This window comes from Furipterus horrens, unplaced genomic scaffold (assembly GCF_987537825.1).
Source record: "Furipterus horrens unplaced genomic scaffold, mFurHor1.1.pri manual_scaffold_10, whole genome shotgun sequence".
NCBI classification, from domain to species: domain Eukaryota; kingdom Metazoa; phylum Chordata; class Mammalia; order Chiroptera; family Furipteridae; genus Furipterus; species Furipterus horrens.
Genome location: NW_028327180.1, coordinates 15,032,183 through 15,050,402, shown reverse-complemented (window position 1 = coordinate 15,050,402; position 18,220 = coordinate 15,032,183). Strand labels below are relative to the sequence as shown.

The 18,220-nt window shown below is 35.2% G+C and overlaps 1 protein-coding gene across 1 annotated transcript in view; it reads left to right on the top strand.

Moving 5' to 3' along the window:
- The window catches only part of TTC29 (tetratricopeptide repeat domain 29), a 146,010-nt gene that overhangs the window by 18,101 nt on the left and 109,689 nt on the right, over positions 1–18,220 (top strand). The window contains exons 3-4 of the mRNA XM_090288227.1: positions 11,349–11,572; positions 16,233–16,418. Coding sequence (XP_090144353.1) covers positions 11,349–11,572; positions 16,233–16,418 — 410 coding nt within the window. The remainder of the gene's footprint in view (positions 1–11,348; positions 11,573–16,232; positions 16,419–18,220) is intronic.

Sequence of the window (18,220 nt, the reverse complement as noted above, 5' to 3'; positions counted from 1 at the left end):
TGCATTTCCTTTGTAATGGTAATTGAAGAGCATACTATATGAAAGGTTTCTTCACAAAGTTTGCAAATAGTAGTTATCTTTTAAACATTTAAGTTTGAACGGGGAAAATGTATTCTTAATGTATTTTTGATATGGGGAGAATTAAAATATGTATAGTGAAAAGATGAACTATTCCATCATAGAAACTTAAAAGCCCAAAGAATGAGATCACCTGCTGCCCTCAAATAGTCAGAATGTAACATTTCTCTTCAGTTAAATTTACTACAGGGTTCGTATCCAATAAATATAAAGTGATAAAGCTAGAGTTATTCTAATAATTTTAGAATTATTTGATTTAGTTTTTATTTTATTTTATCCAAAAAAGGGCAAAAGAGTATAGTTAACGGAGTACCAAATGGACAGTTTGTAAAGAAAGGTTTATAAAGGTACATACAGTTTTCTCAGGGCAGAATATCATTACAGCACTAGAAGAAATGTCATAATAAGAGAAATGTAACTGCAGGTTTTTTAAATTTACTCCTATGCTATCGTCCATTTCATTGCTGAAATAAGCATGAATAATACATTATTTTGTTTTCATTTTTAATTTACATGATTTTTCCCATTGTAATTTAAACCAGTTTTATTTTTCTTAATACTTGTCATGCTTTAGCCCCGTGTACACTATTTTTCCTGCCATTGTCTGAAGAACTACTTAAGTATTATAAGGAACCATGTTTAGAAGGAGCAAGATTAGAATGTATGTACTAAAGTTATAGGTGTAAAGAATTCTTCGGTTTACTTTTTTCAGAGAAAGCTCTTCATGCAGTTGTTTAATGTGAAAGGTTTTTCTTGAAAAGGTTAAAAAAGTTCTAATCAACTTTTGTACATTATGTAGAACTTCATTTTCTAAACTCTGCAAAAGAAAGTTTCATATTTAATGGGAAATCATGAATTATTCCATTTATTATCTACTTCCTCCTTTCAAAGACATGGTCTGGATAAAAGGCGGGGTGAATAATTTCAAAAAATACAATACATTTTTAATAAGAAGGTGCAAACTACGGATTCTCATGACTATTAGCAAGTGTAGAGGAAACAGAATTTTACTTGCAAAACTCGTCAAACTCTTGCAAAGATAAAATGTATGACATACTTTAGTCAAAAAAAAAAAAAGGAACACAGTAAGCTGAAGTTTTCTTTTTAATGTAACTTTTTGTTTTTACTAAGTTTTGTGTTTATATTCTCCAGCCCTATGTTTTTATTAAAAGTTTAATGTTTCACTCAATTTATATGAAAATTGATCATTCTTTTATATATAAAGATGTAGAAATGAAGAAATGAAAAAAAATAAATGATATTATTTGAGGCACATTGTCCTAATAGATTCTAAAAAAATTTATAGAGCAATCATAGGATTATGTTTTAAAAATAGAGTAACATATTATGTGAAGTTTTATATTAATTAAAAAATTATAAATATTAATTTAGAGAGAAATATGGAGGAAATGAGCAAACATGATCATGTTTATACGTGTTTGTAGTCATATACTATAAAGCTTATTTTTTTGTTTTTCTCCTGTTTTTCTTATGTTTATTCTCACATTAGAATGCAAAAATATAACAGAATTGTTACTCAATTCATTTTTAAAAAATAATTATATCACAATACAAAAACTAAGATTATTTTCAAGCTTTATTTTTCAGTTCATATTTAATTGGTTAAATAACAATACAACCAATTTAAATTGGTTTTATAATTATGTTTTCTTATAGTGCAAAGCTATAGTGTAAGTTGGAAAAGAAAACACCAAGAATTAATATGGTTGCCTCATTTAGCCAAAGGTGTTTGGACTCAAGTGTGATACTTCTGGCTTGAAAATACTTTCACTGAACATTCTTTTTAAACAATGACATTCATTTCATACCTTTCCATGTATAATCTTTGGCTTAAAACATCTTTTGTTAAAAAAAAAATGTTTGAATTTCTCCAGGGAGTTTGCAAGTAATAAGGACTATTTATAAAGATCTTATGTATAATTAACCTCATAAGGAGCATTCTTACAGTGCTTCTTCACTAAACTTCTAAAGAAAAGCTTTATAAAATGAGGTTAAGCTTGATATTTTTTTAAGTAAAGAAAATATTTCAGGAAAGAACATTTCAGTAAAGAAATGTATGCAACAGCTATGTGGGTAAATATTTTAGTAATACTTTATATTGATTAATGCATAGTATATTCATTCCCGATTGATTGTAATTGCTGTACTTCAAATATTTGATTGAATGGGAATCACTTGAGTAATTTGTTTTTAACAGGGTATGTACCTTAAAAAATCCTTTATGTTAAGAGTATTATTTAAAGCAATTGTAAGGAGTGCAGTCTGTCTATTAAATAACCACAGCTGTCCAGTGATATCTGGTGACAATCACCAGCAAAAGTTCTATTTGATTGATTAACATTTATTGATCTCACAAAAAGTTACTGCCGTTTTGCTAAATATCAGTTTAACATAATTGAATTGGAGACATAATCTTTGTTCCATTCTACATGAATAGTCCATATATCCTAAAGTAAAATCACCCATGTAGAACTGTATTGTTACTGTGCTATTGAGAGAATTCTTTGCTGACCATATTTTTTAACATTTTATTTTTTGTTGAAAGAATTATAGTTGAAACAGTCCCATTTATAAAATACTATGGGGTAAACTTTTTCAGTTTTTATTATTATTAGATTAAAAAAGAAATTAAAGGTTGACTTGGATTAAATAGTTTTCTCCAAATAGCATTTTCAAATTTTTATATATACTTTTAAAGTGTTGAAAGTCTGACAGTGCTTTCCAAGTTTGATTATCAATAATTTTCCAAAAATGTAAAGAAAACTTGTATATATAACAACTTCCTCCAAAGAGTCAAATCAGTAAATTTCTAATTGTTTAGAAAAATCACAGAACCTCTTGGGCGGGGAAGAGTGGATTTTATTTATTTATTTTTAAGTTGTCAAATAAATGCAGCTATGTAAAATAAATCTAAATGAAACTCAAAATCCTGCTGTATTAATACTTATGTTCTGATTTGCTGATAACATTTTTATGTGTAGTTTCTTCAGTTTGCCATTTATTTGGATAGAAACTCTGATAAAATTTACAGAAACAGTATAAACTAATACATCAGTGGGTTTTTTTTTTTTTTATGAAGCTGTAATGTTATATATTTCAACCTTTATTAGGAGGATTTTAGAGGAAATTATAGCAATATATGAAGTATATTATGGTACAATATAAGTATATCAATATTAATTTACCTTTAAAATTATTTTTAAAATTTTTCTCTTAGAGAAAATATAATTAAAATTACACAAAGAAAATTAAGATTGTTATAATGGCTGTGATGTTACAACTCCTATTGCATGATTAACCATAACTCCAATAATATTATTACAAGAGTTATTTTGTTTATTGAAATGTATGTTAAAACTATACATAAGCTACAGTGATTATATTATATTCATTATATATTCACTTTTCTTTAAGGGTTTTCTGCTAAAATGTTAGGAGAAATTAATAACAATGATCATTATAATGACTAATTCTAATTGTAATGACTACTTATAATAAAGAATAGATTCTTTGATTTCAAGTGTAACAAATTCTACTTTTTGAGATATTAACCTCTAAATAGTTAAACTAAGTCATGTAGAATATAAATAGTGATTATCAGTTTATTTATGATTTGTGGATTAGTGAAATGCAAAATGAATTTGTTTTGGAAAAACCATCGTAATGTTAAAAGTGCTTTTCATGTATATTTAATTTAGATTAATAAAAATGCCTCATTAATATGTGAATGTTTATCTCTAAAATGTATTTCTAAGTTTACCAAACATGAGAAGTGAATGGTTTGAAGACTTCATCTGTGATATGCCATCTGCCCTATTTACATTTTTAAGAGTTGAGTATTTGTTAACTGATCTCAGAGACAGCTACATGTTTTGCTGTTACCAGATGGATGAGATAGAATACCATGCATAACTTTACATTTATCTTCTTTGAGTATCACCTTATTTGCATATCAATTAAAATAATATCTGTATTAAGATGGATAATGAAAGTTATCAAATTTACATGATGGGACTGCAGTTTGCTACATTTCCAGTAGATGCCCCCAGAGACCAGTCAACTTAGTGGAAATCTTTTAAATTTGAAGAGACTTGTTTATATTGAAACTTTTTTCCTTGCTATGTTTTGAAGTACATGGAAAATAAGTTAAAGGTGCTAAAAAGCTCTACTCTCCGATGGCTATTACACAAAAATATGTCTGACTGTTGGTAGTGTAATTCTTAATCAGTATTACTCAACAGTTACTAATCACTGTTAGGAGCCTTCATGAGCAAAATTAAGAAAAATGCTTTCAATTTTCTTTGTGAATTCATTCTATATGCTTTTAAAGTCAAGTCACATCCAAAAAAAATTTTTTTTTCTTTATTACTTTTCTCTAAATGCTAGGAAATACTGTATCTTTGCTTTAGCTTCTTGGTGAAAAACTGTCCTTTTCACACACACACACACACACACACACACACACACAAAACCATACCCAAATAACTTACATGATTTTTACAGTGTGTGTGTGTGTGTGTGTGTGCAAAAAATAGGTTTTCCCCCATTCTAATTATATGTAGCATCTACCTATACTGAAAAGTATGGGTAAGAATAGTGACTTACTTTATTCCATGGAAATTATATTAACTGAAGCTATTTAAGTATTAATTTAAGAGTCAATGTAATTATCCCGTAGGTGATTCCAATAACATTTATCCCTACAATATGAATATAAGATTGTTATAACTGACACAAAGATAACCCACTAGTGACTTATAAATATTAATTTAATGGAGTAAAAGTATTATCCTGACGTTTGATTAGATATTACATAGCTATTGAGTTTATCTTTATCATATTAAATAAAAATTTTATGATCTTTTTTAAAGTATCTTTTTTTATTGAATTGCTTTTGAAATATTTTACTGAATATGAAACTTATCCTTGATATAGTATTTCAGTTTGTGCTATAAAAGTATGTTATACATATTAATTCTGTAATAGAATAGTTGATAATGCATTTTGATTTTGAAAGGTTAGTAAGTATAAATATCTCAAAGTACAGAGAGAATAAGTTGTCATATCTATTTTTTCTATTCATGTTTCTTATATTTGTAGAAGTGTGTGCTTTTCATCCTTTTAGGTTTGTCTCTCTCAAATCCCCCCCCCCAAACCCCTAATTATCTTCTGGAGGGCAGACCCCTGTCCCACTAGCTGAATGTTCTAGGAACTCATCTATATCAGTGTACCAGCTGGCATTGTTGTGAGAGGCTGCATTCAGGTTCAGTGAATTTTTTTGAAGACTCTTTCAACGTGTTTGCCCATTTCATGATGGGTGATTTAAAAGTGCACCTACCCACACCATGCTGAGTGTTCAGCAGTTTTTGACCAAAAAACAGCATGACCCTCCATTCCCCACCCTCCCCATTCACCTGATCTCTCCCCAAGCAACTTTTTTTTTGTTTCCCTACATGAAAAAAGTCCTTAAAGGGAAACGCTTTGCTGATATGGAAGAGGTGAAACAAAAATCAGCAGAAGCACTAAAAGGCATCAAAATGTACAAGTTCAAAACCTGTTTTGAGCAGTGGAAAAAGTCTTGACAGGTGTGTTACATCAAATGGAGAGTACTTTGAAGGTGACTGAAGTTTTAAACATGTAAGAATAAATACACCATTTTTTAATAAATTCCAATTTTTGGGGGGTCCCTCTTGTACATTCTTGAGTGGAAATTACACCCATTTAACTGGCTGTGAAGGGACATTGTTGGTTGTCTGCTCCCTTGTTTTAGGGAAGGGGATTCCCTGGGAAAGTCACAGAATGACACCTATCATTTCCCCCAATCCAGCAGGGACAAAATCAAGGACTTTCAAATTGGAGTTACACTGTAATTGTCCAGTTATGTCAAATTCCTAAACTATCCATGCAGATAAACAGATATTATGTGGAGATGGAGGAGAGATATCAACAATATTTGACATAATAGGACATAATGTGGCAAAGTGGAAAATTCAGAATTTCCAGTCTGAGAAACCTAGGTGCAAATTCCAGCTCTGCCACTCATATGGCTTTGGGGCAAGTTAGCCTCACTGAAGACAGTTTATTTTACCTGTAAAAATAGAAGTAGCACTTTGTAGAGTTACTTTGTGAGTTAGAAATAGTGTCTACACAGCATCTGACATATTGTAGATGCTCTATAAATGGTAGCTATTCAAAATGGTTTAAGGCAGAACTTATATATGATATGATGTCTCCGAGGCTGATTTAATAGAAAGCTCCTGTTTCCCAGCATCTCCACACAGCCAGCTGCTATGGAGCTGTGTCAAATTATTCAGTGTTACTTCCTGTCAGTCCATAGATCTTTTTAATCTTAGAACTTTTTAGGGAAATTTTGATGTAAATTCAGAATGCTTAAACATATACTCTGTTGAATAATGCCTTTGAATAGTAATATAGTCCATATGAAATGCACGACTTCTTAATTCTACTCTTAAGTCCCTTCTCCTCCAGCCACGTCCTGCAGCCTGGGGCAGCCTCCGGTACCTGCAGTGGCAGAGAGCTTCCTTAGGATGTAGATCTGCAGATGTCCAGCACATCCATCATTGTCACGACCTCTGCTTCTATGACTGGCCTGTTTTCTGTCTGGACAACTCTTCCCAAATTCCACATGATCAAATCTCTCCATATATTTTTCCAGATTCTCATTTTTCACCCCATATACTGCCTTCAGATCAAGGAAATTTCTCTTCTGATATTTAGAAAGAATATGTTTTAATTTAGAGTAATATTGTTTTAATATGGAAATGAAATCAGGGACTAATCACTTTGTGTCCAAATGCAATGGATAAAATAGTGCATTTGCATTCTGTTTATATTTTCATTTGTATTTTTAAAAATCCCTTTTCATAAAGCGAGTGAACTTTGGCTATGGTTTTCTGTTATGAAACATAAAACCTGAGAAATTCACATGTAATGGTAGAAATTAACATATTTTTATTTTCAGATACCCAGTTTGTTGTAATAAATGAAAATTGTTGCAGTTAAAAGGGGTTGTTTGCATTAACTATAAAGGTTTAAATAGGGACCTATTTAGCAAATCACTATAATGGCTCTTTCTTGCTCTCAAATATTAGTAATGAGGTTTAAACAATAACACAGTTCCATGTGTATACACAAACACATGTGTATAAAATAGAGATGATACCAGCCTAGTCACATGAGCATTTTAAAATACAATTCTATTACTATTTGAAATCTCTCTCTCTCTCTTTTTTTTTTAATAGAATGGTCTTGTTTTAAAAATGTGCTTGAAATTTTAAAAGTTGCTATTAGTTATATACTGTGGATGTTCTGAGGCTGAAAGATGTCTTGGAAACCATTTTATCCCAGTCCCTTCTGAATCAGTTCCGGGTTCTTTGGTCAGAGACAGCAGAAACTGATTCTGACTAAATAAAGTTGAAATGACTTTATTGGGAGGATACCAGGTAACTAGCTGAATTTAGGGGAGAATTGGCTCAGAAGGAAAGGACAGGACAGGGGATATTTGCAAGGGTCTAGGTAGCAAGACCTACTTGATAATCTTCTCCAGGTGTTGCTGCCAGGTTGCTTGAGCTCTAATAGCCTTCTACACATTTTTTTGTTTCTTGCCTCAAGATTCAAAATCTTGGGAGAAAGGCCAGTGGCTTAATTTGGGTCACTGACCCATCCCTTGGCTAGGGAGTCTTTGAAATCAAGTCCAACCGCGAGGATACAGAACGTGGGACCATCCATTTCTTGAAAGTACTTTCCCACGCTGGGCGGACCAAGTTCAATCAAAGCAGCCTCCTAGGAGTTCCAGGGGAGGGCAATACGGCTCAGAGCGGAGTTTTCTGCCACCGTCCCAGTTGCGATTAGAAGTGAGATGGCCTCCTGTCTCGTGTTTATTTTTATTATTTAAAATCAGTATTCTAATATTCATTTATTTATAATATTCTTTACTTTCACTCCAGGATGCTCTCTTCACTCACAGGGAAACATGCTGGGCAGCCAAGGTGCAAACATATGGAAGTGGGAGTGCTTGTGTGAAGCCAGGTTGGATTTCCAGCCCCTTCTCCTCTCAGACCTCCTCTAGTGCCCCCAAACTGTCTTTTGGGCGTACCACATGGATGTCCTTTTAGACTCCTCAAATTCAAGTTATCTGAACCCAAACTCATTTATCTCTCCCTAAAACTGTTCACCCTTTTGTGTTCCGCTCTTTAGCAACCTAACCGTTACTCCACAAATCTGCTAGTCATCCTTCCCATCACCCCTGACATCCACTCATTCACCAAGTAAACAATATTTTTATCTCCTAACTATGTGTTGAGTCCACCTACTTCTGTTTGTCCCCCTCCTTCCCTTCAGTCCCATTTGCTGACATTCAAATTTGCCTGGACATCTTGCCCAGTTTTATCTGGCGACCCTGTGAGTGGGGCTTGGTTTGTCAGCATTACTTCCAGACCTTGATCTCTGACCTTGTGGTAGACACTGAGTTTGCTTATCTGTATCCATTTCTCCCCTCTTCTTCACTAGCATAACTCCAGTTTTGTTTAGGGTGGTACCATGCCCTAGAACGGGCAGGATATTTCCTTTTCTATTCTCCTTACAGCAAGGGTGGCCACAGGATAGGGTTCTGGCCACTGACACCAAAGTGGATATCCATTAGTTGTTACAGAAATTTTTTTCCCTATAATAGGGAAAGACACAGCAGGTGCCACTCCATTCTCCCCTTTTTTCTTGCCTAGAAGGAGGAAATGATAATTCAGAGCTAGAGTAGCCCTCCAGTGACCAGCAGGGGACAAGCATGAGGGAAAGGTTAGAATAATCCCAGAGCCATGAGCCTTGAACTTGGCAGGCTGCTGAACCAAGGCCAGTAGCTGGCTACCTTTGGGCACCTAGTGCTATGAGAAACGAAAACCTCTAGTTTTGAAGGCAATGTGAGGTGAGTTTGACTTGTCACTGAATGCCTTCCTAGCCTATGGAGTTCTGCATAGGTGTCCATCTCTGATACACTTGATCCATCCCATCTGTCATCTCTGGAAACATACCGACCTGACTCCTTCAGTAGCTCCTCAGCAGTGCTTTGCCAGAGCTATAGCTGTGTCCTCCCTCCGCCCCCAGTGGACCGCCTATAGACACCCCTCCCTATGGCCACTGACAGTGTGGGAGGGGAGGAGAAGGGGGCCCCGGCCCGTCACAGCATCTCAGCTCTTCTTGTCCACACTCTCTTCTCTGTCTGGACTGGAGCACGGAAACGCAAACAGGTTATTTCTTCTCTCTTCCCCATGTCAATTATTTTGTTTGCGTGTTTCATACAAGATGATGGCTTTTGAGCTTTTGAGCTTTTGATCTAGGAATGTGGTTTCCTTATTCCCTCTATGGACCGGTGCTCTAGCAGTAGGGGCCCTGCCTCGGCTGCCGGATGGGGGAGGGCTGCAGTCCATCTGGGACTTCCCTTCCAGAGTCTTCTCAAGGCTGTCTCCTCGAGGCATGTCCCCCACTCAGTCCCCTCAATGGCTCCACCTCACTCCCAGGCCCAGCCTGGAGTGCCGGCTTCTTACCGTGGCTCCGAGGTCTCGTCATGAGCTGAGTCTCGCCTTTTCAGAAAACGTCCTCTTTCACCGTCCTTCTCTGCACTGCTCTGTATGTGTCTTGTTTTACAGCCAGGCCGGTCCACTGAGTAAGGAACTCTGCGGATGGGGCCTGGACGTTTTTGTTTGGTTTGCTTTTTAGACTCTGTGGGGGGCGCTATGGCACAGTCAGGGGCCGAGAAGCAGCAGAGCAGGACTTCACACTTTCACGTACCTAATTTCACTTGGCTCTTAGAAGAATCCTGTGATGTAGGCATGGCATGTATTAATATATATATATTTCAAGAAATGAGGTCCAGGGAGATTTTGTGGAACTGCATGTTCTGACTCGAACCTGGGGTGTTTTGACTAATTCTAGGCTCGTTCCACTCCACACTGAAATTTTTACGGCAAGTTGTATCGCATCAAATCAGTTCTAAATATTTAATTGTGTCCTGTTTTTCAAAAAGAATGTAAAATAATTAATATTAAAGCTATATCATTTGACCTCTAATTTCCTGTTTAGTGGAATAATAGCCACCACACACACAGTTATTATCCCATAACCCTATTTTCTGTATGGCAGTTTTCATCATTGGAAATTATTTATTATTTGTTTACTTATTTGTTGGTTGTGTTCTCTCATGACAATACAAACTGACCACAGGACATTGAACCTGTTTGGTCTAGAACAGTGCCCGGCACTTAGAATGAAACTCACTAGCTAATTTTTGAATAAATAGAATATTCATTTGTCAACTTATCTTCTTGTGTATGATTTATTATTAAGTCAGTAGTGAAATATTAATCTAATAAGTCATTAATGTAATCCTAACTTAAAATAAGTTAAACATATATTTAGTAATAAATTTCAATAAACATTCTGCATGAATGAATAAATGAATGAGCCTCTATAACATACAGTGAAACCATTTACTATAGAGTGCATTGCTTTGATATTAAGTGACATGTTTAATTCTGGCTTGGTTTATTGGTTGTTTTGTTTTGGTGAAAGGCTAATAAATATATCAAAAAATGTTGGATGTCATCAGTTGCTATGGTCTGAATATTTGTATCCCCCCAAATTCTTATGTTGAAATCCTAATCCCTGGAAGTGTTAGTAAATGGAGCCATTGGGAGGTGCTTAGGTGATGAGCAGAGCCCTCATGAATGGTAGTACCTTACAGAAGGGGCTCCAGGGGGCCACGTGGCCACTTCTACTATGTGAAGACGTAGCAAGTAGAAGGCACCAGCTGCGAACCGGGACAAGGGTGCACACCAGAGGGTGACCACACTGACGGCTTCTTCCTAAAGGTCTAGCCTCCAGAAGTATGAGCAAGACATTTTTTTTGTAAATAAGCTACTCGGTAGTATTTTGTTATAGCCACTCAAACAGACTAAGATATCAATCAACTAGCTCATTTGTGCTTATCAAAGTGAGCTCAGTTCTAGAACGGATATATTTATACTATAGTTTCATTAAAATTACTGTATTAGCTCCTGGCATTCTTCATTAAACTGAAGTTGATCAATTGTAAATGTTTGAGGCAAAGATAGTTTTCAGTGCTTTCACTGGGAAAAAAAGTCAGCATGATTCCACCTTTAATTATTATAAGATAATAATAACACAGCATAGATTTCAAGAATTAAAACAACGCCTGAGCATTCTGATTCTCTTCCCAGTTACCGGAACTCGTACAAGAAGAACATCTGTGTGGACATGCTGCGAGGCGGGTATCATAAGTCCTTCACCGAGCTCTTCGCTCTGATGGAGAAGTGGGACGCCCTCAGGGAGGCGACCAGGGTCAGGTCGCTCCTCTGGTCGCAGAGGCCCCTGGAGGAGCAGCCCGATAAGCTGGACTGTTTCTACCACCACCTGACCAGGGCTGAGATGGCCGAGAGGAAAGGTAAGTGGAGGGAGGATTCTGAGTCATTTCATGAATTAATCTGAAATGTTAAGACAACTTAGCACAGTTCAACCTAGGCCACTAAGCACCCTTGCAGAATAAATGACAGGGAACCCTGAATCGCTGGGCTAGCCCATCCTGGTGATGTCATTCTGAACCAGGGAGACAAGGAATGGCACATAGTAACATCTCCAGAGCTGTCCAATGTAGTAAAGTCTTCTGTATCATTAACTACAAATCTTTCCAAAGTTTTTCTTTATATATGATCTGAATATTGACTTTCAACAAGGAGAAATTTTCAAAGAGCACTATAATTTGAAAATTATACTGATTTTCTAGTATTTATATAATGGAGCTTGATGGTTTCACCAATAAGTATAGAGATATCAGTCAGAGAACCATATTAGTAAATAGTGAGAAAACATGAAAAGCAACAATTCACAATTATAAATAAAATTGTTAATTTTATGTAGTCCATCACATCATTTCTAACAAATTCCTCTTTTTGTATCCTAACATTTTTCCAGAAAGTCACTGTGTTTCAAGTATTGAAGAAAATATTTCAATTTCTACTATAATACCAATATTGTTGTTGCCATAAGTTTTTCTTAGTTACATAAGAGAAATTAGTCATTTCATATAATCAAAGACAGGCAATCCTAGAATTTGACATAAAATTATTCTTTTCAACTTTTGGTGTGAAAATATTATAGGGCTCCAAAAGAGCAGCTCAGGCCCCAGCGTAATCATGTCTACATTTCTTTTCAGGCCTTTCTATGAGGAAATCTTAGGCGACTTTTTGTTACTTAATGCTCCAATGGGGGAAATTGATGGGCAGCAGAAGGCTTTCAGCCTCTGTAGAAGAATCAATATGTATTTTTCATCAGATTGTGACCTGACTTTAGAAAAGGAGATACACAAAAATCCTAACACCACGCACAGTAGGGAGTGTGTATGGGTGTGTAGATAGGAGGTGATTATTTCTATTACAAAAAGCATTTAATCATAGGATTGACTTTTAAAATAGAGCACTTCGGTGAATTTTAAAATGTGATTTATGAATAATTTCTCAAGAAATTAACTGTAGTAAAAAAAAAATACTATTGTAAAAAACTTACATGCTAGTAGCAGTCCCAAATTCCGAAGTGATATTTACATTGAAAATAGACTTGATTAAGATAAAATCTGCCCAGTGGTCATTTTTTTTTCAAGTTGATTCATCATATTCACTAAATGCTTTAAATAGAAGCTTTCATTTAAGTAGAATAAACAGAAGCCAAATATATCACTTTGTAAAGTGTTGTAAATATGAGAAACTTATCATAAAGCATTTTGTAATTATAAAGAAACTAAAATGCTAAATATTCTATTTTAAAACAGATAACATTTTAATTTATACTTTTATTTAAGAAAAGTAACTATACATATAAATTTTTTCTACAATTCCAAAATTAACAGAGTCCAAATTTTATAATAGCCAATGTTTTATACATGTGGTATAAGTAATAAAAATAAATATTTTCTTTACTGAGTGGTTTATTATATATTCATAGTAACCAAGGTTGCATTTGTTAAATGGAACAAAATTATCCCTTGACTCAAAATAACTCTTCTATAGTTATCTTTTTCAATATGCAGTGGCTTTTGCCTGTTTGAAATATTGAAATCATTGCAATATATATTATTGGAAATACTTCAGTTGAAGGATATATAAACACTTGTATATATATTTTTAATTTGTATACTTTTTTTACATTTCACACATGAACTTTGTTGGGGGAAAATTGTTACTGGAGTTAAGACTCTCCCAGGAAATGGGTAGGGAAGGGTACATTCACTCTTATTAACTTGAATTCATCCTAAATCTTAACACACACACACACACACACACACACACACACACACACACACACACACAGCATCTAGTATATAGACATCTACTCATAGGATCTCAATATTCCATCATATATGGCTGTGGGATCTGAGACCATTATCCTAAGTAGCATATCTCTGAGCATCCTCATTTCTTCTCATTGGAAAGACCATCACTCTGTAGTCACTGTGAAGTTCATTTCATCAAAGCTATGGCACTAACAATAGTCATCTCAGGTCATTCTGTCTCTTGAGACTTACAGAACAAGAACCTAGACTTATTTAAATTATTTTACAAAACATCATTTTCTGTTTTATAGCAAAGAAGTGTTTAATGTAAGCCAGTCACTGCTTTTTGGGATTATTTTCCATTTGTTAAAGTGTTTCTTTGTCCCTGGTAATATTTTTACATGACCCATTGTTGTGAATAATCTCTGTATCATCTGTAATGTTATGATTAGGCCTTGTGCCCCATGGGTCTAGAGAAGAGATAATGATGATGGCAACTGAGCCAATAGATTCTTCAAACATTATTTGCACTTGACTTTAAATTATTGTCAAGGGTTAAGCAGCATTTTTTTTTTCCTGGTAACATTTACTTAAGATACTCAAGGTATAGTCTACTCAAGCACGATCCCACAGGATATTTATAAGTGTTAGTAAAACAAAACAAAAAATACTTGTCTGGTGAAATAAGTTTAAGAAATACCATGTGAATTAACATTAACGTTAAGCAGGTTGGTTTACTGTAGGACTTATCGGAGTCTTTAACATGCTGATGTGTATTGTATGGTTCACTGAAAGAGGGAAGTTAACAAGAGCATTATCCAGATTTATTTATCAAGGAATCTCCTTTTAAGGTAGCATCATAAATACTGATCTAAATAATAAACCAACAATAAAATTGATTTTCTTCTTATAAGCATACCTGCTAACAACTCAAGGAGGGAATAGAGTCTGCTTATAATGGAAAAGGTATAAGCCATATATTTGAATCCCACAAAGATTAAAAACTTGAATATATTCCTTTATACTTAATACTCTGAAAAAAACTCCATTTTTTTCACACAGAAACATAGCTTAGCTGACAAGTAGTCTTTAAATATGAAATCTTGATAGCTCATATAACTCATTCTAAAAAAAAGAAATTTATGAAATGTTAGAAATGTTTTTCTATTAAGATTTAATTACTGAAAAACAAAAATTATTTCAGCATTGCATATATATTTTAAAGCTTTTTATATAACATTTTAAAAAATGGCAGCTATGAAGTATTTTACTTATAGCCTTTAAAAATAACTGTCTGATCACTAAATATAACAAAGAACATAAAATATTACAAAACAGACCTCAGTGCTCTATTCACATCAGGTAGCAGATTCAGAATGGAAAATAAAGCACAGAAGTCAGTTCTGAAATGACGGCATTTGTTTTCTTAAATCAGTAACTCAGGTTGTCCTCCACTTTTCGCCTGTGCTGTTGCAGAATGACTCTCCAGAATCCCTAGCTCCTTCGAAAACAGGGTGACGGGGAGACATTTTTTTGTTTGTTTTACTCTAAATCTTCATTTCCTGTGGAATTATGAAGCAATATATGAAAAAGAATGAGACAGGTTTTAGCAATTTATTTTGAAACACTGGAGTGACTTATGTATAGTTTTTCGAAGTTACCCTTTGTTGTAGTCAGCCTAGTTCCAATTTTCCCATGTATTTCATTTTAATCTTATATGAATGGTAGTGGACAATGTATAAGCATTTTTCATAATTGTAATCCTTTCAGGAATGTATCAGTGAATAATAATGACGGTTATGAAAAAATCCTTGGAAAGGTAATCCAGAAGCTACCACGTATTCACAACTGTGCTTTCAGCACAAATGCAAAAAGACATAAGGATTATGAATTTGTTCCCATTCACTAAAAGAATGGAGTTTACAGGACTGAGACACAATTTATTAACACACGATGTTTTTGTTCAAGTTTATGATTGATGGCAGTAGGATTCATAAGACTGATTCACAATGTATTAATATACTTTTTTAGTACAAATAGGTCAGATGCCACTTCGGGGAAAGAGGGAGTTTTAATACACTAACAACTAATAAACTAATAACTGTCTGAGTGAGAGGGATGACTATATTAATGCATTTTCAGCAGAAAAATGTACTCATAGAAAACAAAAGCATAGAAATTCACTCTTTTTTAACATTGCTAGTAATTGTATGGTTAGAAACACTGCCAGAGAGTGTACGGAGCTTATTGGGCCATCCTCATTATCTTGTAAGCCTCATGACTGTTTTACTTCTGAGTGGAAAACCTCGCTATTTTCATATTCTATCTGCTTTCTTCATTCGTATTACGTTTTTGCCATAGTTAAGAAACACTGCTTTCCCTGGACTCTCTAAATACTTTTTAGTTCCTCGATGGGAACAGTATTTGTTAATAACCGCATACTCATTTCTTTCTAAAGCACTGAGCACATTGCTAGTAGTTATTATTGTCTTCTGTCTTATATAACGTCTAGTGCTTCAACCAAAGAGTATGTCATTTCGAACATGTTTTAAGTTTTAGGAAAGATTTTTGGTTGCTTTTCTCATGGGCACCTTCTTTAATTAATATAACTATTTTAATACTTAATATACATTAACTTTTGCATTTTGATTTTTAAAATAGTTAATCATGTTTTAAGGACAAATAGAAAATAAATGGCCCTATATTGGTTTGCCATTTGAAGGGATGTGCCATGAGACATTTTTCTGATTCAGTGTATGATGTTTTTCTCTCTTTGAAGAATACTTTGAAGAGGTCTATAATAACTTGTATGCTCTGGCCTGTTACTTCAATAATTCTGAAGACAAGTGGGTAAGGAACCACTTCTATGAACGGTGTTTTCATATTGCTCAACGGATCAAAACTGATGGTGGGAAGAAAGAAGCCCAGGCGCATGAGCACATGGGGCTCCTCTTTGAGGAAGACGGTGAGTGGCCATTTGCCTGGATGCCTCGGGGGCCTTGAAGGATCGGCGTCCAGGCGACCAGAAAGCATGTGGGGGTTGAGAAAAAGACCCGAGGCTTTAGTATAAAAATATAAGTTACTGAGATCAAAAAGCCGAGGGGTGTGACTTCTGGACTCGCCCTCAGCGTTGCTTGCACCCGACCTCTGCCCGAGCGCTCAGCCTGGCGGTCCCGCCGCAGCGCGGCGGAGAGAAAGCACCTCCTCCCCAGTGCTCTGCGCATCCTTGGTTCACACACATGCTGCTCCGTTTGGATTGTGTTCCCTTCTGAGAGCCCTCTGTGTTCACTTCACCTTGATTCCTCATGCATGAAAACAGGGCGAAAAGGAACACTGTGTGATGTCCCGAGCGCCCATGTCCCCTACATAAAAACCAAAAAAATTCCGTGTAACTCAGATACCGCCCCATTGGGATTTTGTAATAATTTCTAAAGGAAATGTTCCTTTAAAAATATCTTAATAGTTAATAATGTTATCTTAAGACAAACCAAAGCCTAAAACAACAACAAAAATCATCAAACATATTTTATATGGTGGTTTAATAAGAATGACATGTAGAAATTTAAGAACTAAAATCACTCATGTAAGGATGGTGGGTAGAATATATAAGCGAAGACAAAAATATAATATTTTATCATGAAATAATCTTATTTCTCCAAAAAGTTATCTCAATTTCCACAAAAGTTATGACTTTGCTAAAATAATTAAAGTAGAAAATACTTAACTGTTCGTGGCTAGGACAATATAGGACTTTGAGAAAGAGGAAGGAAGGAGCGTTTATGTGTCAGAAAATTGCACATTGTCATCCATTGTAGGCGCTAGAACATGGCCGATGGCCACAGTCACCTTGAATGATGGAAACAGGAAGTAGCAGGAAAGGTTAAGAAATTCAGAGAAGTGAGCACTCATGCAGATTAGATTCAAGGAAAAAATAATGACATCAGTAGGGGTGGGTGGGGGACCGGAAGGTAGGTGTAATTCGGGTAGGTAGAGAAACAGGAATATATTCTGGAAGAGGGAACACGTAACCTACAGGATTAGAGGAACTGATAGGAGGAGCATATTGTTTAAAGTGGAAAATATATTTCTGTGCAGTGCTGGGACCTAAGAATGCAAGGGCAAATTAGAGACCTGGCAGCTTGCAGAATCTGGGCTCAAGCTTCTGTGCATTCTGGCTTGGGAAAGCCATGTGACGTAGTACTAGTCTGGCTGTGCCGCAGTTTGTGGGAAGAGGAAGAGGAGGGAGGGGGTGGTTAGGAAGCTGCTGCACTAACTTAGCCCCAAGGAATGGTCAGAAGTATTTAAGAGAATGTATTTAGGCATGTCCATTGCAGTAGGGTTTATATCTCAAAATAGTGTATTCAGTAAATATATCAAGCAACATCTTTGCAACAGAGTTCTGTGCAGTCATGGAATTACAAATTAGAGCAAAATTCATTCATGTGTCTATTCAACGAGTATGTGCTTAGAACCCAGTGCCAGGGGATAAAACTGTAAACAAGGCAGGCAAACCCTTGCCCTCATGGTACTTACATTCTACTGGGAAAAACAGGCCTTAACCACTAATAGTATATTAAGTAGTGGTCAGTATAATATGGTGAATAATAACACAGAGCAAAGGGATAGACAGGGTTGCTACTTTATATAGGGTGCTCACCTGTTAGAAGGTGAGACATGAATGACGTGTGGGAGTGAGCCTTGTGAAAGTCTAGAAGAAAAGGTCCTCCAGAGAAGACATTGTACATGCAAAGGCCCTGAGGCAAAGGC